This window comes from Sylvia atricapilla, chromosome 3, assembly GCF_009819655.1.
Source record: "Sylvia atricapilla isolate bSylAtr1 chromosome 3, bSylAtr1.pri, whole genome shotgun sequence".
NCBI lineage: Eukaryota > Metazoa > Chordata > Aves > Passeriformes > Sylviidae > Sylvia > Sylvia atricapilla.
The window spans coordinates 47,362,543-47,389,746 of record NC_089142.1 but is presented as its reverse complement, the minus strand read 5'-3'; the positions used below and the strand labels follow the sequence as shown (position 1 = coordinate 47,389,746).

At 38.6% G+C, this 27,204-nt stretch overlaps 1 protein-coding gene across 2 annotated transcripts in view; it reads left to right on the top strand.

The window, feature by feature from the left end:
• The window catches only part of HS3ST5 (heparan sulfate-glucosamine 3-sulfotransferase 5), a 93,141-nt gene extending 66,749 nt beyond the window's left edge, over positions 1 to 26,392 (top strand). For both annotated transcript variants that reach the window (XM_066315280.1, XM_066315279.1), the window contains exons 2-3: positions 19,500 to 19,638; positions 24,230 to 26,392. In XM_066315280.1, the coding sequence (XP_066171377.1) occupies positions 19,532 to 19,638; positions 24,230 to 25,160 (1,038 nt within the window). In that variant the 5' untranslated portion in view covers positions 19,500 to 19,531 and the 3' untranslated portion in view covers positions 25,161 to 26,392. The remainder of the gene's footprint in view (positions 1 to 19,499; positions 19,639 to 24,229) is intronic.
• The last annotated feature ends 812 nt before the right edge of the window (positions 26,393 to 27,204 follow it).

The window sequence follows — 27,204 nt, the reverse complement described above, 5'->3', positions numbered from 1 at the left end:
GGTAAATTCAGAGTGTAAAAGAAGAGTCTTTGCATGAGTTTCAGAAAATAACATATGTGACTCACATTTTGGAGAAAAGAGAAAAAGGGGAAAAGAATATTACTCATTTTCCTCTCTCTAACCCAACACTTTAACCTTCTTTAACACTTTCAAGGAGATGCTTCTGTCCTCTTGAATTTAACACGAACTCCTTAGTCATGTATCTGGAAGAAGGAAGAGTCTGGGTCCCATTGCTTCAGGACAGAGTGGGGAGAGGGAAAGGAAAGTCTTATGTTTTGTTTAGAAGAGGAGACAGATATACGGAAGCAAATATTGTGTGAATAGGAATATCGATCATACATTCAAACGCCTTTAGAAATCCATCCCTCCTTCTTTTTTCCTCTCCCCACCCCATGAAATTATTCTGGCTTTGATCCCATCTCTCTCCCTCTTTGTTCAGTGGCACAGAAGTATGTGACCCTGAAAGACATCAATTGACATTTCCTTTCCTGCCTAACTCAGATCAGGAGAAGGAACTGTTTGAAAAGTAATGGTTTATGAAATGGATTTTTAATGTAAGCTCAGTAATTTTTGTGAGTGTTTGTGACAAAGGAATTTAACCTGTCTGATTACTTAGAAACAAGACCAAATAAATGTAGGCTGGAAACAAGTTAAAATGCAATTTCTAATTTATTGTAGTGCTTAGGAGCACATTTTAACTCAATTTGCCACACTCTCCATGATTACTGTAGACTTGTCAGTGAGAAAAACTCTTTGCAGTGAAATATCTGGATCCCTGCCCTTAAATAAAACAGTATTTTTTATGTCTTCTAATCAAGGATGTTGTTTACAGGGCAGATAACTGTTAAGTCTTCTTTCCATTATTGACTACATAATTTGTTTCCTTTTGCAACTGCATTTAGATGTGCTAAAACCTCACTTGGCTGTTTCTCATTTCTCAGGGCCCTGTTCCAGTATGTGATTGCAGCTCAGTTATAGCAGAAGAGCTGAGCATGCAGCTCAAGCTGCTGGTCACCTATTCCAAATAGCTGTGGCAGTTGTTTTTGCTGTTTGTTTTCTGCCCTGTAATAGAGCATCTAAACACGCTTAGGGAATAGTGTATTATCAGATATGGGTATAAAGACTTCATCAGGCCTAATGGAACAATTAACGCAACCATTCTGCTGCTCTTGATCTGCAGAATTTTGCTTTAAGATTAGAGTGATAAGGTGAAGATTAACACCTCTGGGTCAGTGGGGCTGATGAGACATGATTTATTAATCCTCAAAGAGAACCTTAATTGGACACTGGAGCACACTCTTCTTCATTGTTAAACTCTGCCAATTCCCTGGATAGTTACGGGAGATGGTGAGGATGATAGACCTATTGTAATTAGATGCACCAAAACTAAAGTAATGATTTTTCCCCCAGGGAACACCATGTGTTATTTTCTCCAAATAAATCAGTGTTGATATTTATGAACACCTGAGAAACCTCCCCTACACATGGTCATTGACTACCCAAACATAACTTATAAAAAGAAGCTGCAGAACAGGATTCATAAGAATCCTTTGATTTAGAGGAACTGTCTTAAATCCTGGCCTTCAGATCACAGAGAATTTACTGTGCAAGCGGGTTAATGATCAGGTTGATTTATCCCTATTTTTTTACCTACCATTACTCATTCTTTCATCATGTTCTTTCCATTAAGAGGCACTGATTTATAGGAAGAAGCACTCCTCTAAGGAGTTTGGTAGGTTTTGAAACTAAGTGTCCGAATTTTTTTTTTTTTTCCCCCAAAGAAATGTCTTTTTGCAGGCGGTATAATAAATAGGTTCATTATAATGCAGCATGCAGCTAAAGACAGGAGAAAAGTCCATGGGCTTACAATTCTAACTGCTGTACCTCAGGCTCAGGAAACAGAGCTTTGTGACTTGAGGATTCATTAAGACGCTCAGTGTAGTGCAACCCTGATGAAATAAGTTAGCAGTCTCATTAGGGGGTTGGAGCAATCATTTGCAAAAAGCTTCCTTTGCTACGTTTGTTTACTGTGCCACAGGAAGCATGTTCTCAGTCAACTGGGATAATCATTGTCAGCGTTCTACATAGTTACAAAGCAGGCTAATAAGCCAGATTGTGGAATTATGTCAATCATGTCGAAACATCAACAAACAAATTGCTCTATGCAGATGGGAAATTTGCGAGAAAGCTGAAATATTCAGTTCAATGGGAACAGTGCACATTGCGAGGTCATGGTTTAAGACTAATATCTGGAGGAAAGTGACTTTCTAGAATGTGGCTCTGAAGCAAGATTTCTCTCTCTATAAAATTGTTTATTGAGGTTTTTGACATTTAGGGCACTAACTGAGGGGATACTTGTATCATTAAGCATTGCTTCCTGTTTTTACTACCTCGACACTGCACTCACCACATTATCACACTGGTATATTAGTTGTCTTCCTCTTGCCTCTGCTGAAGTGCTCAGGTTTTATTGCAGCTTCACATCCAGACTGACTTCCTAAGGCTCTAGCCAAAGTAGAGATGAGAGCTGAGGAGTCAAAAATTTTTCTGCTATAAAAAGAAGAAAATTTTATGTATTCCTATTCATCCCCGCTGGGGTTTCGAGTCAACTTTTAGCCCAGCAATCCTGATGTCAGCTTTCTGAGTGACAAGTGCTTTTGGCACTTGTCATCTTTGCACCAGACACCACTCTAGGGGGGAAGGGCCCTGTTTGTGGCTGGTAGTTGCTGAGTGCTTGTGTGATTTCACCCCTGCCCAGGGTGATACCTAAGAGACAAAAGAATTTAGAGTTTAAAAATACTATAAAGCTTTTAGAGTGCTTAAATAGACTGAAGTGAAGATTGCACCAAAAAGTAAGATAAAAAGTAAGGTGATAATCTGTAGAAAGAGCACAAGATCTATTAAATTAATCAATAGGTCTTTTACAGTGGCAAATATGATTTAGTTAAAGAAAACAGAGAGAGTGCACGAAGAATATAATGAGTTTTCCACTTCTCCTAAAAGCAAGGGTTGAGGAGAGCAGTTATTGACTGACAGGTATGTTCTTCAGAGGGGGAAATCACGTTCTGGACGGTGAGTCTCAGGGCTGCACTGAAGTTACAGAGTGTCTGCACTGTAGTGTCCCTCAGGAGCATGGTCTTCAACTCACAGCAGAGAGAGGTCACCTGGTTAGGGAACACTGTAACACAACACACCAAAGCCAGTTTCTGTCCTTCCTCTTATTTAGAAGGAAATAACGAGAAGGAAGCATACATCGATGCTCCAGCAACTTTAACTGTGCTTTGGCAACGTGAAGAGTAGTGATAGGAGAATATAATGTACACTGTAGACAGAGACATCTGTCCAGGGTCCCAGGTAATGTGACCTCTTCGTTGTTGTACATACCAGTGTAAGACATTCTTTCCATTAGCTAAGTCCCAAAGGGTTTGATATTGGTTCTGCCCAAGACATAAATTTGATTTTTCAGTCTCAATGAAGTGTAGACTTGTTTGTTTGGGGCTTCTTTACTAATATAATGTGTCTTTAACCAAAATCTTTGTGTTCTGATACTGAACCTCATAATTTTTATGATTATTCCATATTGATAAATGATTGACTCAACACTGACCTTTCTTTCCAAAGGCTCACTCAGCGACATGTTTACCTGAATTGCTGTTGTATGTCATATGGTATTGGCTTCCTCTGATCCATAATCGTCATTATTTAGGATTCCTTCATTCATCACTCATAATACAGAGTGCTTAGTCCACATTATATTTTTCCTTACCAACCTCTTACTGAAATACAATCATAATCTATGCAGAGTCCGGGAATTTGGAGACTTAGATTTTTTTTTGGCATCAAAGATTTAACTCCAATATCATTAGTTACATTGTTGTTACTTCCTAAGAGTTTAAATGTCACTCTGAATCAAGGTGCTTCACAGAATTCTCCTCCTCCTAATTCTGAATGTTCATGGCCAATTGAAGGTAACTGCTATTCAACAACAATTCCCTGAAAGCTGGAGGAGAGGAAAGCTAGAAGGACTAAATTAAGCTATTAATATAACACACAGAAGGGATGAGAGTGAACAAATTCAACTGTATCATGCCCCATTTGGCTGGAGTGCTGATGTTATTGGTTTAAAACTTCACCAAACCTCTTGGCTCTTTAGCACCCATAAATGTTGCGTTGGAGCCTGATTCTCAAAGAGAGGGAACCAGGGAAAATTTAATCTGCCATCATGAAGAGAGGTGATGATATTTTCCTTTCTTGGTGTGAAGCAGCCTTGGCTGAGCAGGAATTTAGGAGGCCCATGGGGTCTGTATGTGCTAGCAGGCACAGAGGTTCATTTTAACTTCATCTGGCCTTTTGGGAGAGAATAAATACAAAGAGCATCTTTCTTTCCACATAGCTTCATAATAAACTTCCAGAGGAACATGAGCTTGACAAATCTCACTGTAAAATTTTAATTAAAATAGATCTTCCATTTAAAAAGTCAATTCCACTTTTAAAAAAAGAAACCTTCTCAGTTCTGCTTGAATCTCAGTCCCCTTAAAAAGACAAGCATCAGTAAGCTGTTGAATCTTCTGAAAAAAGACATGTACAACTCAACTGATTGATTTTAAAATGCAATCAATTAGAAATCACAGCTGACTTTTTTGATTGGAACTTAATTTGATCTGGAATGGGCTTGTGTCCTTGCCTACTATTAATTAGCAGTAATAATAGTATTGTTCTTCTATGGGAATTTGAAACAGATCTGCCTTCCTGTAAGGCAGATGGTTGGTACAGCTCAAAGCACTCTGAGTCACAGCAGAGGTCTCAGCTCCATTACTCCTGTTAGCTGGCAAGGGAAGGCTTTGATGGAAGAAAATGGTTATCCTGAACAGAGGAAGAAGTTGTCAGTCAAATGAGTTTGTCTTTTCAAAGTTGCAACCTGGGAGACATTTACAAGCAGGAGAGGCTGCAGCATCCTCACAGCATTGCAGCTATCAAGGCTTGGATGTTGGGACGCTGCAGGGAAATGTATAGGAATGCAGCAAGACAGTGGCTAGAGCCTGCTCTAGAATTCCAGGTGTTAAACTGGTGTCACATATGTGAACCACATTTCTATCTAAAGCATTAAGCCAGACCTTCCTTGGCTGAAAGCAAACTCAATTGCATTATCTTCTGTTTGTTCAAGGGATAAGCCCAGCAGCTGTTCTTGTTGTGTAACATTTATATCTTTACAGAGGCTGCAATAACAGATATAACATTTGCACAGGCTCCCTGTGCCAGGGCTGGTCCCTTCAGTGACTTTGGAAGGAGCAGGATGCTCAGCCCTGTGTAGAGCCATTTCTCAATAACTAGAGACGACTGGAGGGATGGCTTAATTTTTCTTTCTTTTACATTTATACTGCAGACTAAATGCTAGTGATTTTTTTAATATTTCATTAATATTCAGCATACAGACTTAACTTCAAAGCAAGTATTTGTTATTTTCAGAGATGGACAAAAACTGTTAGCATTCCTACATTCCTAGAGATAAAAGAGATTCTTTTTCCTTTTTTGTTTTGTCTGGTGCATCAAAGGGTGCAAACACATTCATACATCTGGTTTCTCCAACAAACCCTTGCTAGAGCTGTGAGTATTTAGGATAAGGAGTGTGAATGTACGTGGAGTGCTGGTATCTCTTTAGTCAGCCCTGTTCTTCACACAGCAGTGTGAATAAAGCCTGAAGCTGGGCACTGTGTAAACAGCTGTGGAATGGCACCTTTTGGGGTAAATCAGGCAGAATGAATCTTAGCACTAGCTTTTATGTAGTACTAGCCTAAGGGTCCATGCAGAAATCCATGACCTCCAGATATAAATAGCACAAGGAGCCCCTAGGGATCTCAAGGTGGGTAGGTGCAGAGGAGCAGCTGCTCACTGGGTCTTACCAGCTGTATGGCTTGTGCCTGGTGGCCCAGGAGTGTGGGCAAGAGTCTCACACCATCTCATAGGACAGGCTTCCTATGAACAGGAAACTGGGGAGAGGCAGAGAGCAGCATGGAGCAGACATCCCATAGCAGGGAATCAGCAGGACACCTGTACTTGCCTACATGGCTTGTTCCAGGAGTCACAGCAGGACCATGGGAATGGTTTCTCTGGTAGTTTGATAAATTTTTTTAGTCTTTTGTTTCTGATACTGCTTTGGCCTGTTTTCTGCAGGTAGGCTAAGCTGGTGAGGGCATTGAAAGAGCACCTGTCAGAGCCAAAAAATAAAATAAAATACTACAAAAACAAAGAGGAAGGACAAAATGGGAAGCAAGGTTCTCTGTATATATTAAACTTCAACTCCATGGTACCTTTATTTACCTATTACATAGATGTGTTTTATAAAACAGAATTTAGGGCCTTCCTTACCTCACTTAATACAACCTAATGACATCTACAAGTACAGTCTGTTAGGCAGCTATTAAATAGACAGCATTTGGACCATTAACTTGGAGGTAAGAGATGCTTTATCTCATTGTGTGCTGTCAAGAGGTCTGATTCTGTTGATAATACATGGACACTGACATCATCACACCTGCTTGGTTTCTTAGCTATGATCTGTACCACAGAACTACTAAATACATTAGATTTAATCAAACACAGAAAAGTGCCTGCCATTCTCAAGAATGAGAATTGCTCAAGAAAGTAATACAGGACATTAGTATATTAATGCACACAAACCCCACAAATATGGTTAGTAACAAATGAGGTGGTTAGTTAGTAGCAGGAATGTTCATAGAGTCGTGAGAGAAGCATCCTCAAAGACTGAAGGATTAAAGTGACCCTGCAGATAGGGCAGAAATTTGAAAGACATCAGTGAATTAATCCATAGCTGATATTAGCAAAATAGAGTTAGGTAATACTGTAATATTGTTTCCTTATTTTAGGCTGTGATCTTGTATTTGCAGAAAATGAGGCCCGTGCCTGTTGCAGAGATGTGAGGAGGCAAATTGTTTGCCTGAGTGGCTGTCAGCACGGGGGAAGGAGTCGTAGCACTGCCATCCATCCTCCATCCTGGCAAGGGCCTCAGGTGGGGATGTGCCCCTGCCCAGAAGCACAGGCAGCTCCATCAGTGTCTCCCAGCCAGCTGTTCAGTATGGTTACCACCTCACAGGCTGGGACTATTGACCAGATACCACTAGCTCTTCTTTACATAAGGTGAACCACTGCTGGACAGAAATGACCATGAGCCCACTCCAGCTAGAACATCTTCCTATTTTGCAAGAGGGCTTCAGTCAAGGAGTCCTGAGGAGGGGCAGGAAAGGGACACACTGCACTGGTGCTTTCCAGCAGAGGTAAAATTATTTTACGCTACTGTAATTGAGTCTGCTCTTGTACCAAACAGTGAAGATAAAATTTTCCACCAGGCTAAGCTGTGATCTGGCTCCAGTGCATTATCACATTCTTTTGCATGCAAAGCTACCTATATAAATTGTTAAATGGAAATCTTCCTGGTAGCCTGCTACCTGGTAAATATATCAGCAGAGCAGGGTGAGAGATGGCAGGAAATAACCTAAGTGTGTTATGGGAATAACAAAGGAGGAAGTCTTTCAAAACAAACATTTGCTTAAGAATATATTGTACATTTGGGTGTGGAAAAAGACTAGCTCTGTTTTACACATGATAAGGAGAAGTAAGGAAGGTGTTCCATGCAGTTGTTATTGCAGCTGGGAAGTTATGAGACAGCCTCAGAAATTAACTTGAAGGTAACAGACTTAAAATATATTTTCGAAAATCTTCCTCTGAAATTAACCAGCAAAGCACATAATTCACTAAGCTCTAATGTTGAACCTATGATGTTGAAGAATTTATTTCCTATTCCTTCTTCCATGAGAGAGAGACAGTGAGACACAAAGAGAGACACATAGAGAAGAAAACAGAAATATTTCTTAAATTACCTTTATTTGCAACCTCTTGTGAAATGGCAGGATGAAAACAGTAATTAGGATTCAAGGTCATAATGAAGTTTTGTTTGCATCTCAGTCCTTCTCACTTAATTTTGCAGAATGAGAGCTGAATAGAGGAAGAATGAACTGATTTCTTTTAAGTTTAGTCATTGCACATGCAAAATGAATATTATTCTGCAGATATGGTGCCAGAGGACAACACAAGCTAACAAAATAATGGTAGTTCCAATAAATAATTTATGCACCATATCAAAAACTGAATGAGATAAAGACATAGAGAATACATTTGAAAATTTGGAAATTGCTCAAAGCTTTTCCTCTAGTGTCTCCCAAGAGAATTAGCATGGAGCACTAATAAACTCTGTGACTGTGTATAATTCATAAACTTTCCCTCATTTTTTGATTTTCAGTGCTTACAGTTTATAGCTAACAAAGGAGCAGAGTAGAAAAATCCTGGTGAGAGTTGAGTAGAGAACATAAACCAGCTGATTCCTCCACTTAGTCTATTCATAAAGGGCATCTGTTCTCATCCCAAACTGCACATATATCTGCCATTAAACTTAGTACATTGAGAACAGAAAAAAGCCTTCTACTCACATCCTTATGTCTACTTTATATTTATATTTTTATGACAGCTATTGCAATGCGAAATTATAACACAAAAAGCCATTTCCAGGTGATTTGTATTAAAATTATTCTGTTGTGGCTTTTGGTTAATGTTCAGACTGGATTTCTTAGGGATTCATTCAACGGCAGCAGAGCAAACTCAGAGCAAACTAGTGAATGCTATCAGAAGGCAGTGGAGTGTTTCTGGATGAATTACATAGAACAAAACCTTCCCCACCCACAACCACCTCGGAAGGATGTTTTTAAGTCGAAGAAATCTAAAAATTACATTCAGATAACATTTGCCTTGAAATGATTTTGATGGAAGCAGTCATGTGAAGTAGCATTCTGAAGAGACATGGAGGGCAAAAGGGTTGTTTTCAACTGCATATCGGCAATTTGTAACATATTTTCTGGCACAGCACAATTCAGTTACACAACCAGTATTTTTTTCCTCTATAAAGTTCCTTGGAGTTCTAATTTTTTAACTAAAAACAGAAGACAGTGTCCCGTGGCTTCCTGAGGGAAACCCTGTGTTTCTTACTTGGAGCACACAGGCAGAGCCCAGCACATTTCTCAGCTGCATGACAAGTTTCAAGCTGCTGGGAGGCTGAGAGGGCCCCAGCCCCTGCTGCCATATGTCAGGGCAGGCAGTGTCTGGCCTGAGCCGTCACAGCAGAAGCTGGTGGCACCAGAGCAGGAATTTCCATGTGGCTTCCCACCATGACCAAACACGTAAGGAAACCACACAATGCTCTCAGGGCACCTCTGCAGATCTGTTGTCCTGGCTAGGTAAATGAGAAAGGATGTCACTACTGTCAGCAAGCTTCAGAAGTGAGTGAGGGGCAGCTGCCCTTTGGTGATCCCCTGTGCTCTGATCCTGACAAAAAGGATCCATAGTTCCTCCCTACCTGTCCTGCCTGACTCTGAGAGCCTGTTGAGTGTTATGTGAATATTGTTTACTTCATTAATTTCCTCCTGCCATCAATTGATGAATAAATTATTCATAAGTAAATTTATAAATTATTCTACCAGTTCTATTGATGATTGAATAATATTGACCAAATAAATTATTCACTCTTCTTTTTCCCCATCAAATGATAAATAAATTATTTGTGAGTATTGTTTTCTTCATTATTAGATCAACTCTTCCATCTGTTGAGACATTCATAAGATGTCACTCACTCTTGATAGCTATACAATTTGTAAGCAGGACCCTTAAAGAACTGTGTTTTCATGGACTAGTTTAACTTTATTGTATACTTATATGGCAGTTGCTTTAAATACAAGGAGGGAGTTTAGATCATGAGGGAGTGTTTTGTATGTTTCACAGCTAAGCAAACAAAATGCTGAGATATTCTGGGGCTAATTGTCTCCCAATCAAGATATTTTTGAATTGTGCAGTTTATTTTACAATTTTCCATATTCGGACTTAAAAGTCGGGGTTCAGTTAATGCAGCCATCTGTTGATCCCAAAAGGTATCAGGTTGTAGGTTCTGTAAATGAGCATCAGGAGCAAAGCCAAACCAGAGATACCTTGACTAATTACCATTACAAATGTGAACTGCATAGGCCAGTTATTCCAAGTTCCTGCATAAACTACATGAGTTTTCCATCTAGTTAGATCCATGCCTTCTGTCTCTTTCACTGATTCACCAGCAACTGTGTGGCAAACAAGTGACAGCCTCTTCTAGTGGCAGCATTTCTAGCATATTTTAACATGCAAGCAAAATATGTCTGTATCCAAAAATATGGACAGTCCATGTGGTTGTGATGGGTCAGGGGAAAAAAATTAAATTAATTTTAAAAAATACATCTCTAAGAAAGTGATACTAAGTCACAAACGCCCACAAAGAAAGGATTGGATCGTCCCTATTCCGTGAAGCTCGAGTCAGATTAAGTTCACAAAGACAATCAAGCTGCATTAGCATGAAATCAGTATAAGGATCATGAATAGTATGCTGAAAAGTATTCTCTAAGATGTTGCTCAGAAAGAGACAGTGAGAAGGCATCTCATGCCAGCAGAGGAGCAGCCCTTCAATAATTTTCGAGGTGTGAGTGTCAGGGAAGATCAGAAGCACACACCTCTCTTCTGGCATTTGCTTGACTTCAAGAACTACCAGTAAAGTATATGCAAGGATGTTTCAGAACTTTATGTTCTTCTTTTTCAGAACTTAAAACCATGAAGCAGGCATATTTGCCAGTCTGAGTACATGTAAGAGAGTGAGCAGAGACCCAATCTACAGCTCAGGCTGCCCAAGGGGTTCCTCTCTTGAGGAGTGAATGGGCTGTGCCAGAACAAAGGACTGCATAGTGACCAGAGAGCTCGTTTATGGGGAGCTCTCCAGCACTGGGCAGCGCTGTAACACACTGTAACAGCTGTGTCTTCTTGTTTCCTCTTTCTTTTCTGCCCAGATGGGGGCTGTGATCTGTCACTCAGGTCAATACTGCAGTGTAATATTGGCCCTTTGAACACGTGCGCGGCAGAAAATTCCAGCTCTTCTATTTTCAGAGAAAGCTGTTAATAAGTCTGCCTCTCTCACTGAGGCACCCTAACAAGTTCTTGTCTAAACTGTCATTAATGTGCTCACTTAGATTTCCACATTAAAATTGGCAGCACTTCTAAGGGAAGTGTTGTGGTCAGGACTTACAGGGGAAACACTGAGACTTTGTATTTTGAAAAATAACTTAATGGTCTCTGGGGTCAAGTTTTTAAATTCCATTTCTCCCTGTTCTCCCAGAAGAAACCCCAGCTTTACCCCATGGGATATCCAGACACAGAAACACATAGAAAGATATGACAGAGAAAATGGGAAGGTGGTAAAAGTATGCATAGACAGAAGTGGTGTATCCAGAGAGCTGGAGGGGAAGAACGTTCTTTGCAGCAGTGTTCAGAATGGATATGAATGAAACACAGTTACGTTGTTCAAGGGCAGAGAAAAGACCACCGCAGTAGTTGGAATAAAATGGTGAAGGGAACACCTGGAAAAATCTTAGATATATACAGATGTGTAATAGACTCAATCTTTGGGACATTTATGATAAAGAAGCTATGAAATTTAGCCTGCATATGAGATTACAGAGAGCAGTCTGAGTTGATCATGTTTCACATTAAGAGTCCAAGTAAAAGACAGAGATGCTACAGACCAGAACAAATATAGGTGCTCCATATTAGACAATGTGATGTCTATCCATCAGCAATGGGATAGTTCAGAATATGAGTCTGGATAAGAGAAAAGAGATGAGTAACTGTACTTTATAAAGATATGTAGGGCAAGAGAGAGCTGCATAGAGGGATGGGAGTTGCTCTCATACAATGATTTTTTTTTCTCAGTTGAGGGTAAAAGCCAGGAGCAAAAATCTACTAAGATGGATTTACTGTAAATGCAGTGTACCATCAAAATATGTTTGCAGCTCAGTTAAGTTTTTGCTGTTAGTTTACCCATCAATTCTTCTGACTCCTAGGAATGTTCTGAATTTAGTTCAGTTTTGCTATTTTTCTTCACCAAAAAACAGAGCTGCAAGAAACTGCAGAAGGCCACATGGATTTTGCTTTATATCTGAGAGAAATTTAATTTAAATTTGTCAGTTTCAATTAATTAAGGCACCTTCAAACAGCCATTCATATGTCTTATTTCAAATGTGATATTACTTAGGAAAGGGTAGTTTTTCCAAGAGAATAAAAACGAGTGATAGTCTGTTGACATGATTCTAGGTAGTGGAAAAGAACATTCTAAAATTACTAGTAGGTGAAAAAAGGTAATTTTATTTCACACTTAATCATATTAAGCAATTCCTCTCTGCCTTCTTATCCTACTCAATGCAGTGAAACTCTTCATGACTAAGACTGGACCCTAAATGAAGGACAAAATAAGAAAACTCTGGATATCTAGCTGCTTACCTTTTTCTCAGAGGATTCATAACCTTCTTTTCTAAATCTTTCCCAGAGCTGAAAAGCAAACTGCTTATTCCTAAAATGAAGCTACTATTGGCCTCCGTTTATGATTTCTCTTTTGACTTTTACAGTCATTGCTTTCCATCTCCACATCACTGAATTTTTTCCTCAACTTTCTTTTTCTCATATATTGCTATTTTTGGTTGCAGTTGTTTTAGTGCCAGCTTGAAGAAACAAGGCTGGTATTTTCTTTTAAAGAATGTGAAATTAATATCCATTATAATCTCTCTATAGCCATAACTGCATTTCCACAAGTTTTCTATCTTAGTGTCATCAGCTCCACCATTCCTGAGAAATGGATCAGACAAGGAAGGTGATCGTTTCAGGAAAGTGATTATTTCAGGAAGGTGATTATTTCAGAAGTAAAGGAGGGAAGTAGCTGGGGAACTACCATTAATCCGCAGAAAAGGGCCAACCCTATCAGATTAATCTCATGCTCTATGAAGAGCAGTGCAGGGTAATATACTCAGGATGCTGGCAAGGAGACAGGCATCTGTATTTTGAACTAATGAAGTCCTATTAAGATCTATGTGCTTGGAAATGTTCCTGGAGCACTGTAGCTAAGCACGGATCACGACAACCCGGTCGTCATTCAGCAGAACGGGGCCGCCTGCCCCGCCGGCTCAGATGCAATAAGGCAGCTTTTCCTAAGCAGATGTGCCTGAGACCTCAGGGGCATCAAAGCGCCTGAGATTCCTCGCTGCTCTGACAATCTGGCAGCAGATCTGTTTGGCACAGGGCGCCACAAAAGTCAGTAGCAAGCTTTTGAGTTGTTTCTCTCTTCCCAACACCATATTGCTCTCAATGTCTTTCAGTGAGAAGAAAAAAAAAAAAAAAAAAAAAAAAAAAAGGTCAAGCTGAGAAAGGAATGTGATAAAGAGCTGGTTATGGCATTCTGTACTGTTGTCACTTGACACAGCAGCTTCCTAGAGATAGCACAATTATGGGTAGATGAGTCTTCCATGCGTCTGGAGTGAAATGTCCTGTGGGCAGTGGATTAAATAAATAGTCATTACCACTCCATAGACTCAGAGAACACAGATATCTGGCTATACCACCCAGCCCCAATGGGGGATTATGAGTCACAAATACTCTTTCAGCACTGATAGTGTGCTGACTTCTGAGAAATGAACATATGTTTTCTTATCTAGTATCCACATACAGATGCTGATTTTGTGGGTGGCCACAGAGTCTAGCAGCTTTTCTGGAGAAAGGCTTTTACCGCTCTTTTACACAAACAACTGGCTTCAAGGCAGTTTAAAGACAGTCCTAAATCTCAAAACTCTGCAATAGTGGGCCAAAAAAAAAAGGTATTTTTAAGTTATTGTCACAGCTGTGGCATAACACTATAGGAAATTTTTATGTTGGAGTTTATCTGCATTATTTTTTTTTCCATCTGCTTTGCCGACATTTTCTTCTCCACTCTTCCAGTCAATATGAGTCATGAGGAGAAAAAGACAGGTCTTATACTCAGGGACACTTACATGAATCTGTGAACTTCTTCCATGTTATATTTCCTTCTTTTCTTCCTTTGAAACCTGAGTTGAGCAAGTGTGCATGAATTTTATTTCATCCCATCTCAGATTTATACTATACAGGAAAAATTGAAAGCTGTAATTACTCATTAGAATTAGATTTCTTTTTTTTATTGAAATATGAACCATTAAGGAATTTTTTTAAAAAAAAATCAAAGTACCTTTTCTGCAAGGTCAGCACTTTATCATTCCCTAAAAAGATGGTATTTTCAAGTCTTTCAATTCTCATTATCCATTTCATTTTACTGTGTCAAAAAAGGGAAGATTTTTGTCTTTTCTTAGACTCTTCGATAATATTAGGAATGAAATATCCCCTCTCTAATGAAAAATCATGTTCTGCTTTATCATGATCATTCTAGTTCTTTAATACTGTTCACGTGGTGCAATAGTTCTGTTGCAATTAAGGAAGCCACTGAAGTGCAGGCTACTGGGGAAAAAATACAGCAGCACTGTATCTTTTCCTTGCCACTAGCTCAGCCCTTCCTCAGCAGTGAGACAGAAAATAGGGAGTGGGGAGTACCTGGATGAGAAGAAGGAGCAGTAACATGACTGGCTATTCCAGGCAGACCATGACTAAGATCATGGGCTGATGGGAACGCACACAATTTGAGGCATAAATTCCCTCCTTTCCCAAACACCATGAGATTTCATACCCCAGGAAGAGTCTGGGTGCTTGATTTGTATGACTTTTAATGACAATGAGAAACGGAAGAAACTGTAGCTAACATTCAAGAGACATAATGCAAACATGCCCAGTGATAACTTCCCCGACTTGTATCCTATCACTGTATTTAAATCTCATGTAAACTCGAGGATCTTTCTGCAGTATATGACAACAAATATTTGTTGGTCAACAGATGACCCCTGCTGGTGTGAAAAAAATAAAAAAAAAAGAAACACACTAAGCAATAAATTCTAATAAAAACCACCTCCTATTTATTATTTTTCCAGCCTCCTTTGTGTGTATTTGCCTTTGGTTTGTACTTCATTTTGATTAATCACTTGACTCTACCAGGACTGTATCTCTTCGGCCTGTTTCCCGAAAGAAAGGATGTTGTTGCTGTTTCTTATACTTCCATCCATAATCAACCACATGCTATTCATTTATCTATAGCATCTTCTCATCTCTGCTCCATGTGTCCAAAAATTTCCCTTTGATCATTTGTAGACAAGTTCCTGAGGATCTTCTTGTTTCATTGTCTGTTTAATTGGAATAACTGATTATAGCAGCAGATTCTCTTTCTGTGCTTCTGCACAATTAATATTTTTATCAGTAATGCCATCATTATTAGTATGCTTCTTTTTCTGTTTTCTCCTACTCATTTGACTTTGAACAAAAATATAACTTTTACAACAGTTCACAAAAAATTACATTATTTGTCCAGCACACCCACTATCTGTGTTTATCCATGATCCCTTCATCTTGTCAGGAACAGTTAATCTATTTTTCAGTAGACATGATCATCAGAGTTCTACATAGCTGTACTGTCTTCTCTTGGCAATTCACTCAATAACTCTAGTCCTCTAACCAGCAAAACAGGAATGTAGGGAAAGGGCTTGAATGCGGCACTCACATCAGTACACTAGTAAAGCTACTTTCCCATGTTTCTCTGTTGAACTGTACCATGTCAAGTCTAACAATTCTGATCAGATGTAAATCTGAAATCATAAAGCACATTTTATTTTTAATTTACACATAATTTGCAAATCACATTTTAAAATACATCTGATGTTGCATGTATTTCTAGAAATCATGCATTCAGTAATTTGTGCTGCTCTTTGTACATTATGACTCTCAGATAGCCAGGAAAGAGCTTTCTTTTATGTATATTTAACTCAATTTTCCAAGACAGATATTTCTAATGTAAGTCCACTGAAACTGTACAACACTGTGCAGTCATTTTTTTGGGTAGGAGGTTCCACATTCAGAATTCAGATAGTGGGGAATTTCTGCCTGCAGCTTTCTCCCCACTCTCCTCCCCCTGCTCAGCAGCTTTTATAACAGCCCAGCTCTTGTCCCAAAAAGAGAGAAAAATTTTTAAAAACGCCCTTATTTACCTCAAATAACTGCTAAAAATCTTGTCACTTTGGATTACATTTTATCTTGCCTTCCAGCTTCTTGTAAAGTTTAAAAGTATGAGTTCCTTACAGAAAACTTTGTGCACCTGATAATACGTCCCAGAATTTTAATTCTTTCCTTTTCATTTATTCTTTCCATTTTATTTAAGTGTTGCCATGTTAGTCTCCAGCAACATTTTCGCCTTAGGGACCTTCACCTTAATCACATTCTGGTTGTATTAACTCTGTGTCTTAAATAGAAACGTTTTTTCAGTCCTCTCCTCTGGCACAAAGAGCTGTCTCAGTACATCCATTGCAAGGTGTAGCCTTTTCTAGAGTCAAGATATTATTTTTCTATGTTTTTTCCAGGAAAAAAATAGCATCTAGGGTAAGTTTTATTGAGACCACCTCTCTGGAATAAAACACCTTTCATAGCCTTTAAATTAGATGCTAAAAGTGAAAACAAAAATGAAACAAACAAATAAATAATGTCATCCTTACATTTCTAGTGTGTGCTTAATACTTGTCATTCTGTGGAAAGGTTTTCTGCACTTAGATACGTGCAAACATAAAACTGGAACTGGTTTGGGTTCAGGCTTTTTTTTGTGGCTGATTTGCTTGATTTGTTTTGTTTGTGCTTGTTTTGTGGTTTGGTTGGTTGGTTGTTTTTTGTATTGGCTCTTATTTCAAACACTAATATTGAGGTCATGAGGCCCTGTGTAATCTATTTCAGGAAACATCTTGTCATTAATTTGATTTTGTTGTGGCCTGACGACCTTCACAGCCTTAGAAAGGCTTGCAGCCAGGATTGAAGTGAGGTCCAAGGGCCTGTATAAAGGAGAACACATGAAATGCACTTTAGTTAAATATATAGAGGGCTGCATATGTATATGTTTTCTGAGAGACAAAATTCAGAACCAACTGTTGTAGCACTGAAGTGAAACTTTCTTTCAGAGGGAGCAGTACTGAAAGATTTAAAACCCGGTACCTATGAAAATTTATCCTCTTCTTCATGTCCTTCTCTTTTATCTTTTTAAATTAAATAGTTAAATGAGAAATTAGCAGTAACATATCGACACAGAGGTGTACCATCTGTGCATTTTTTTTAATAGGTCAGCTCTGGCTATGTATTTTCTGCCTGGCTCAATGTATAGGATTCCTCATTTATACATGATTTTCATGGAAAAAAGGTATATTACAAAAGACAAAAGTTTACCATGTAGTTAAAGCACTAGAAAGGAATTATTTCAGACTGAATCTCACTGGTGCTATAAGTTTTCTCTGTGACCTTGAGCAAATCATTTAATCTCTCTGTACCTCTGCTCCTCATTTATTTTTTAAAGGATGGTAATAGTTCTTCTGTCTCTGTATTTACATTGCAAACTCCTTTTACTCTGTGTTTTATATTATTCTTGTTGCAGTAAAGATCTTATTTAAGAATTCTTATTATAGAGTTGCTTTTTTTCTACATAAAAAGCAATATATTCTGTATGGTTAGTTATCCTGCATGATAGGTAATCCTGAGCTGTGACTTGGCTGTATAAGGAGTTACTGTTATTGCACCAGAAGTGTTTCAGTGAGACTCAGACTTCAGCATTGCACGGCTCTTTTATCAAGAGATGGTGGGCTGAAATTAGGCAGCTTTCTTTATAGCAGTAAAATAAATGTGCTTCAGAATGGCTGTTCAACCACGCTTGAAGAAAACCAGTTTGGAATAACCTGCACCTTCGCCTTTAAACCCAGCCAGCACTGAGGCAGGGAGGCTACATGAGTGCTGAGAATGGTTTCCAGCTTGTATTATCTCCCTGTCTGTATCCCAGATTCTTAAGAGAGCTTTTTGCGACAAAAACTTAACAGCACGGGCAGGACAAAGAAATGTTTTCAGGGTATATTTAGCAGGGGCCAGTCAAATCTCACACTCTCACCCACAATTGTATATAATTTCATGTTTATAAAAATCCATCCCAGTCTTGCTTTGTGTAAATCCTAAGCCTGGAAAAGAAGAAAATGTGCTGCAAAAGAAGCTTTGCTGTAGTAAAACTTAAGAAATTTGACGGCAAAATTGTTCAAAATAATGTTCGAAAGTCCAGCCCAAAAGTGGAAAAAATTGTTTCTGTTCAAACTACTCCATAATACAGTAAACATTCCCTGACAGAGGGATTAAGACTTTGGATTAGTATTTCAAGTAACTACAGTTTATATTTATGATTTTTGTATCAAGAGGATCCATTTCGTGATGGATCTTTTAGGTGGGTAGGTAGATGGTATGGCTTTATCACTCCTGAGCCAGTGAAAAGATTGGAACTTAATTCTCTTGTATATCTTAAAGAAAACTCAGAATTGGAACAGAATGAAGAACCATGTCATCTTTGACTGTGCTCTGAAAGGAGGAGATTATCTTTCTCCTCAGTTCATGTAAGAATATATTAGGAATCCAGGTCTGAGTCTCCTAAAGAGATCTGCAGTCAAGAACACAAATGGAATGTTTGAGGAAAGGCCAAACTAAAGACAGTTTTACTCAGCACTTTTTTCTATGTTGCCTAGGAACCTCCTGGTTAAATCCTCTTGGCATGAAGTCATTCTTTTTGGTCCTGACTGCCTCATAACTATAGTATTTTAAGAAATCCTCAACTATAGCGTTAAGATGATCTCTGGAACACATCAGGAAAAGAAATTTAAATGTGTGCTTTGGTATTGCTAAAAACTGGAGATGTAGGCATGTTTGTTTAAAGGGTAACAGCTTGCATCCCAGAAGGTCTTAAGGTAACAGTCAAGGCTGGTGTCATGCAGGTGAGGAGCTGAAGTGGTTCTCCACAGAACAGACCAGACTGATGTCCAGCACAGACACAGTTGATAGAATACACTGATGCTGAAAAACCATTATTGTGTCCACCCCAGCTACCTGCTTCTTAGATCTGTTATAATTGACTTGCTGGCATGGACCAGGACACCTTTTTTAGAATTTTCTCCAGCAGACACTCTAATAATCATAGAGACAGAGTAAACATGCCTCCATAAACTGTACACAGGACCTGCAAGCCTAACTCCTGGTTAGTGGAGCCTTACTTGACACCAGGGCATTTAAACCTCTGTTGAAATCTAACTCTATCTGATTGCGAAAGGCTTAAAATCTAAACATATTTACCTAACAAGATATCCTATTACAATATGAGATTCTACAGTCAAGACCTACATTGTGGCTATCTGACAACCCTAGTAATGGTGATGTAGCTAACTGTCACTTCCAGAATTATCATCCTACCCCAGATACATTGCCATTTGGGACTGAAAAACAGTAGCAAAAAAAAAAAAAAAGAAGTTAACTACTTTGCAGTTTTGCAAAGATTTTGCAAGTGAAGCTTAATCAGCTGCAACACCTGATTAAACATTACGCTGCATATTACTTTCTGATGAGTGTTTTATGTGCTCTTGTCTCGACAGACTGAAGAAGTCCTGAAGATTGATGGAGGGCCATGCTATTCAAACAGCAGGCGTTGCTGAGACAGAAGCTCTTTGTGCTAGGCAGCCTTGCTATTGGAAGTCTCCTATATCTAGTTGCCAGAGTTGGGAGTTTGGATAGGTAAGTAATTAAGTAGATGCTCTCTTATTTAGAATGGGCTAAGATTGTCTGAGTTTTTGCTTCAAGGGTCTGATTTCCTTCATTCTTTGTTTTTCGGTTTGCCTTTTTTTTTTTTTTTTTTTTCAGTCTACTCATATAGGAAGAGAGAAAGTCTGGCTATTTTAATCGTGGTTTTCATTATTTATTCCTACCCTTCGGAGAAGAGAGTGGGAAAATAGTCGCAGTCATCCCCGTCAAAGTTTTTCTGTCTGTCCATTTGTATTCTGCACACACTGACACTGGTTTTCAGAGAAGAAATAAACCAGCATCCAGTAAAAATGTCATTACGGCAGCTCATTTTGCCTGTGTACATCTATGTCTTGACCTCTAGTTTCAGCAAAACAGTTATGATGATGTATTTATACATCTCCTTTTCTAAATTTGTGAGCAAGCAATTAATGTGCTACAGTGGTAGTTAAAATTAAGTATGAGCCTGCAGAGCAGCTCGTCAAGTTTTGAATTCCATTTCATTTGAAAGACTGCTTCAGGGTTTGAGAATTTCAACTATGTTAATTAGCTGGTATTTTCTGTAGCTGAATGTGCTAAATAAGTGGGTTTTCTCTGCAAATGATTTCCTGGAGAGTAGTTGAAAACACAGCAGAGAAAATCAAAGAGTGTTTGGCACTTCTGACCAGGCTGAATTTTGACTGGTTTTTGACAGTGCAACAGTAGTGCTACCTGCTCTGACACTGCTGTTCCTGTCAGCTTTGAAATGGCCTGGGATTGCTGTGGTAGGTGCTACACAAAGGCACGCATAATTAAACAAACAAACAAACCCCCACCAAACCCAAAACACAACAAAGAAATTAAAAGAAAGCTGCTTCAAAAGAATGAATGAAAAAAAGGACCCTTACAGAATTTCCAGAAGTCAGTAGACAGTTTGCAAGTGTTAATACTATATACTTGTCCTTCTTTTAAATGATGCAACATATTAGTTGGTTTCAAAATTGTCACACAATGTGACTATACAGTGCTTAGAATGTGAAAACATAACTACCTACTGTCCATTGCTAGGTAAGAGTGGGATCCATTGGGGGTGACTGGGTGCCTTCCTCAGCTCCTCAAATGCACTCCAAAAGAAGGAAACCATGTACTCAGCTAGGACGCAATGAACTGCATATTAAGCCCTGGAACTTTTATATTCTTTCCCCTGGTGGTCAAATCATCTCTGACTTCAGAAGTAGAAATTTTACTGAGACTAATGTAATTCTGTAAATGGAAGCAGAAAATCTTACTGGACCCTGCAAAAATATATTTTATGCTTGGAGACATGAAATCTAATTAACCTTCTCCTATTATCTATGTTTGCACATCTATAGAATTTACTGATGGCTATAAAATTATCTCACCATAGTATTTGACTCGCTGACCTCCTGCAACAATGAATTCTGCTGGTTTCATACATAGTGCTCCCAATGGCTGTAAAATTCAGGCTTGTTCTCTTGCTTTGCCCAGTGTGAAGCATACCACACTGCTAAAAAGCAGTCCTATGTATGGACTTGTTATAAAATAGAGAGAGAAAGAAGCACTAGAAAGACCAGATGAATTAACTAGAAAATTCTTCTGCTTCATCTTTGTTGAATCTCTCAGTACAAGGATGCTGAGTAGCTTCAACAGACTTTGGAATAGCTAATTGTTCAGGAAGAAATCCAGATTCATTTATGCTTAATTTATGCTGATCTAATTTGAACAAGAGACCTGGGGATGGCTCATGTTTAATAGCCTCAGATTAGGCTCTCCAGTGGCAGTGTCTTGAGTTTCCTTGGGCCCAAAGGGAAATTACCACTAGTTTATCTGATTCATTGAGTCATAAAATCTGATAAGATGAGCACTGCCCTCCAGGGGAGGCCACCTTCCTTCAGCTCCTGAGTGCGAGGATCTGCTTCACATGTGGAAGCTCAAATACATTCTGTGGTGATTTTGAGAATATCTGAATTGGTCTTTGAGTTACCTGACTCCCTGATTGGCAGTACCAGGAGCCTCCACACCTGATTTCCATGCTACAAACTATTCCTGATGAAACCAGACTTGTAATCTTTTGCTGCTGTGACACCTCCGTTGGAAGAATGAGCGAGTATCCTGGGTCAGGTGAGACAGCTCATTAAGATTGCCCAGACCTACTTCAGCTGTTTTGAAACTGTTCAGAAATACAGTTCCTACAGATGAATTGTTTTATGGCAGGATTTTTCAAGAATAATTGAGGAGTTTTAATGTAGCAACTTGAGCAACTGCCTGTTTGGTAAGAGCGACTCAGTGATACAGTGACTGCATACACTCTTTCTTAGCAAAGAACTGTTATTTAATGGGAAATTGACTCAGGCAATCAAGAATATTAGCATGTTGCCACATAAGGGTAAATAGTTACATCTTGGATTAAACTATGAGGATCTGCCCTTTACTCACCACTGTCAAGATCTTTTAAAAGTTACTTTTTTATTGTTTAGAGAGAGTAGAATCAGGGGGAAAGAGTAAAAAAAAAATACCCGAAATGTAAAGGATGAGGAAGGACTTCTAACAACATTCAATCCTTTCCCTTAGGCTAAAGGATGTCTTGAGTATTTACTTATTTTCAAAGGAAACCACCCTGTTTGACAAGCTGTTGTGTTACACTGAAGACAGTGCTAGCTGTCTTTTTGAGCAAGAGATAAAATTAGTTGAGATGGGTCTGTAACTGCTGTTGTGGAAACCTCTTTGCTTGAAAACAAATAACAAACACACAGAAGGAGAGGGAAGAGAATAGAGACAACAATTGCAGCTTCTGTTTCTTATGCTTTTAACTGCCACCTTGGTGATGCCTTAAGACTCCCACCAGTCACACCACAGTCTGACCAAATTGTAGCATTGTTAAGACATTTCTTCCTTTTATTTTTTTCTTCCTCCCAATATGGGCATTTTTGTATCAGCATTTCAATGACTCAGTCTTTGCCACTAAGTCAGGATTTTCAGTAGATGGCAGAGCAAAGGGAAAGAAGAAGCTAGAAATTTGAGAAAAAAGATAACAGGAACTCACTTTTCATCACACTTTCTAATTAGTCTGCAGGACTTAGCTAGAGCTTGTGAGCCCAGCAATGGATTGTTTCTTCAGCTCTGTCTGGACAGGCAATATCTCTCAGTATCTGGATAATCAAGGAAACAGCTAACAGGTCAGCCAGGGGGATCAAACTTACTTTGTCCCAACCATCCATTGTCCTAGAATCACTGTCAAATTAGAGACTCCAACAAGCAGTGATGGATGGAAAACCCGCAAAGAAATAATTATGGCCTGAAAGCAGGGTTTGAATAATATATAGTAAATGAGTGAGAGACCACATGCTGAGAAACTAGAATAAATACTGAATACGTAAACAGCTATTAATGAGCATTTCCCATCTGGTATACTGGCTAAGGCAGAGGTCCCGTGAAAAATAATAGCGTGTGGCTGTGTAATTTAAGAACTGTATCATAATATATGTGCACAGCAAGCTCACATTAAAATTGCCTAGGCAACCTTTGTTCTTACATATCCTTAATTTTGGACACCATGGCTCAAAAAAAATTAGTAATAATATTTTTTGTAAGATCTTGGAAGCTCTCTGTACACACCAATTTAATTTTCAGTGAAATATTGGCCTGTATAATGTCCAAAGTACTGATTTGAGAGTGGAGATGAGAGTTTATTGAAGGTTCTGTAGAAGTAAAGTTTTAACATTTCTCTTACTGAACCACTGCTGAACCAGTGGTATCAGATACAGAATGAAGAACTAGAAAGTGGAAAAGAAGGGAAATAATCGTACCTGAATATGAAAGAATAGTACAAAAATGCAGTTACAAAAGAATAAATAATAAAACAAAAAATAAGGTTCAGTGGGAGGATACAAAAGTGATTATAGGAAAATTGTTGAGGTAACAATGCAATAAATGCATTTTTAAAATCTCTTCTTGCTATTCTTTTTTTACCTTGCTAATCTTATCTGAATCAGAACCTTGGACTTTCTGGCTCTGATTGGCAGAGAAACATTGGGTGTATTGTAAAAAGGAGGAGAAATATTGAAAGGTGATGCTTAGAAAGCTGGTTTTCATCCCTTTTCCTCTTGTTCACTAAAAAAGCCATCTCTGGATCAACACAATGGAAAGCATAGGAAAAACTTCAGGCTAGAATAAGAAAAGTGTGGGAAAGAGATTAGTTAAATGAACTGGATTTTCAGATCAAAATGTCCAGATATAATTCATCTTAGAATGCTTTAAAAACTGCCAAACCCATCACAAAATAATTAGAAATGTGGAAGAGTAGACAAGGTTCAAGAAGACCCAAGAACAGTAATCATAGTTCCTATGGTGGCAAAGGGCAGACAGGTCAAGTAAGGAATTTCCCAGCTAAATCAGAGCAAAAAAAAAACCCAGATTAAATAATTTAAAAATTGCAGATTTTTAACCACTGGCAGAATAAAATGAAAGTTGAGATAGGCACATCACATTACATTTGAAAATACTCCCAAAACCATGATTCCCTTATACATAAAACTTATCTTGAGAGATATCTTCTTTTTACAAGTACCTCTTATTTTACTTGCAGACTGCAGCCCCTCTGCCCCATCGATGGCCGTTTTGGACCCCGTGGGCAGGACGAAATCCCGTTGCGAGCCCTGCAGTTCAAGCGAGGCCTGCTCCATGAATTTCGAAAGGGCAATGCCACTAAGGAACAAATTCGACTGCACAATTTGGTTCAGCAACTTCCCAAGGCCATTATCATTGGGGTGCGGAAAGGAGGCACCCGAGCACTACTGGAGATGCTGAACCTTCACCCTGCAGTGGTCAAAGCTTCTCAAGAGATTCACTTCTTTGACAATGATGAAAACTATGCCAAGGGGATTGAGTGGTACCGGAAAAAAATGCCTTTTTCTTACCCTCATCAAATAACAATTGAGAAAAGCCCCGCGTATTTCATCACCGAGGAAGTACCTGAAAGGATTTACAAAATGAACTCATCTATCAAATTATTGATCATTGTCAGGGAACCTACCACAAGAGCTATTTCTGATTACACTCAGGTGCTGGAAGGCAAGGAAAGAAAGAACAAAACTTACTACAAATTTGAGAAGCTGGCTATTGATCCTAATACCTGCGAAGTGAACACTAAGTACAAGGCAGTGAGAACCAGCATCTACACAAAACATCTGGAGAGGTGGTTAAAATACTTCCCAATCGAGCAGTTTCACATCGTGGACGGAGACCGGCTCATCACAGAACCATTGCCAGAACTCCAGCTGGTTGAGAAGTTCCTAAATCTTCCCCCGAGGATAAGTCAGTACAATTTATACTTCAATGCCACCAGAGGGTTTTACTGCTTGCGATTTAACATTGTCTTTAACAAGTGCCTGGCGGGTAGCAAGGGACGCATCCATCCAGAGGTGGATACCTCTGTCATTACCAAATTGCGCAAGTTCTTCCATCCTTTTAATCAAAAATTTTACCAGATCACAGGGAGGACATTTAACTGGCCCTAAACTAAACTTCATACAACACTTTCTGTTGCACCTGAGGCATGCAGCAGGATGTCTCTGCTGAGATATGCACTTTTCATAGATATGGCTAGCAAAGTAACTTTTTTCATGCATACGTGTACATAATGCAGTGTGTGACCAAATATACGGTGGGATCGATTTTTTCTACAGAGTAGTAAACTAACATAAATTTACTGTCAATATAGTTGCATCTTTTAAGATATAATGATAAAGGGAAAGGAGGTATTTAGGGAAACAAAGTCAGACACTGTTTAAAGGGCCAGTGTTCCTCTCGCTTAGTGAAGTGTTTATGTGACATACTTATTGATCAAAGCAGAACATTAGTTTTTGCCATAAAAATTCTTGTCAAAAGTCTTTAAAGCTGTGAGAAAGCATAATCCTGAAGCTATATTTGGTATGTGTATTGCTAAAGGAGTACTGACACTTTAAACACAGTGCTGAATTTTTACAATGAGAGTGAATAGTACTATTTTCTTATTGTTTTAAATTAATCTCTTATCTCATACAAACAACATTGTTTTAGAGTTCCTGTGGTGAGTTTGCACTATTGTTTTATTGTATGGACCATAGTGTCACTTGTAGCATGTCAATCATGTGTCAAGAAAAGGTCAAATAATTTTTTCTTCTATACTTGTGTGTCGACAAAGCTAAACTTGGTGTACATAGTGTACAATGTTTGTAAATACTGGTTTCACACTAAGTAATTCTATTTTGTAAACTGAATATGGCTATTTAATTTATTGTGAAAATTAAATTTATTGTGGTATTTAAAAATGGAATGGATTAAAATTACCTATATGTGCAATGGTTTTTCACCTTTGTTTGATGTATGTCAGTGTGGTCCCTTACTTTAGACAGATCATATGTATGTGTGAGAGAGATTTGCTCAGGTAAGCTTGGTTTATAGACAGTTGAGAAAACTGATACATGTGGCAAAGCAGTGTTTATTAAAAATTCACCCTTCTAGGAATCTGGTGTACTGCTCACCTCAAAAAACATTGTTGCTGTTCTGTTGTGGCACTTTGCTAAAATTAATTCAGTTGCCCGTGAGGCTAAAGCATGACTGTAAAACCTACTGTAACCAGGTACACTGAAAAAGCAGAGCCCTCATTAAAACCAAGGAAACAGACAGATGAATAAAACTAGAAGAAAGGTTTTGGTGATTTCATCACCAAAAGGTGCTGATGCTTCAGAAATCATAGAAAACAGTTGTTATACCTTCGCTTTCATCTGGTAATGCATGAATCTGCTCTGAAGAAACCAACCACAGTATTGTTATTATTGGGATAAATGTATGCTCATATTTCCATTCAATAAGCGACAAGAAATTAGTTTAGGAAATAATTATTTTCATGTATTATACATTGCAGGTCTCTTAAAGATTCATAAGAAAAACCAATGAAAGCAAACGAAAAAGTATTTTAAAACAAGAAAAAAAAGTGAAGTAAAAAGAAAAATCTCAACCATTTTAAAACCACCATCTAGAGATTGACGGAGACATAAATTTTGGAAGGTATCCAGGACATCTGAATATTCTGGGCTATGGCATCTGAGTGGCTCGTAGTTCAGATTGTAATAAGATCAAGTGTTCCCTATGGGCTGTTTATTTTGTTCAGTGATTTGGAAGCGTTGGTTTTTCTAAATAAGTGGTTTTTAAAACTCTTCTGAGAAACTGCTTCTTGTCTTGTTGTATCTTTAATCATATGTGCTAACACTGTGAGCAGTGTGCCCTTTCTTCATGCTGCATCAGAGCCGTGCCAGCACAACACGGCGGAGCATATATGAAATTCTCTGCAGCAGCTACAATACAACTCACTGTTTTCATGTATAAGAGCCATTTATCTTGCCTACTTCCACACAAAAAGACAGATATTTAACTTATCTAATAGTGTTCAACAGGGAGTTTTTATCCAATTTAACCTTTTCATGGTCTTCAGGTGGGCAGAGAAATTACAGGCAGCTTTGGGTGATACTTTGCATGATGCTTCATATAGCCTTGGCTACAAATTGACTGGAGGTTGAGATG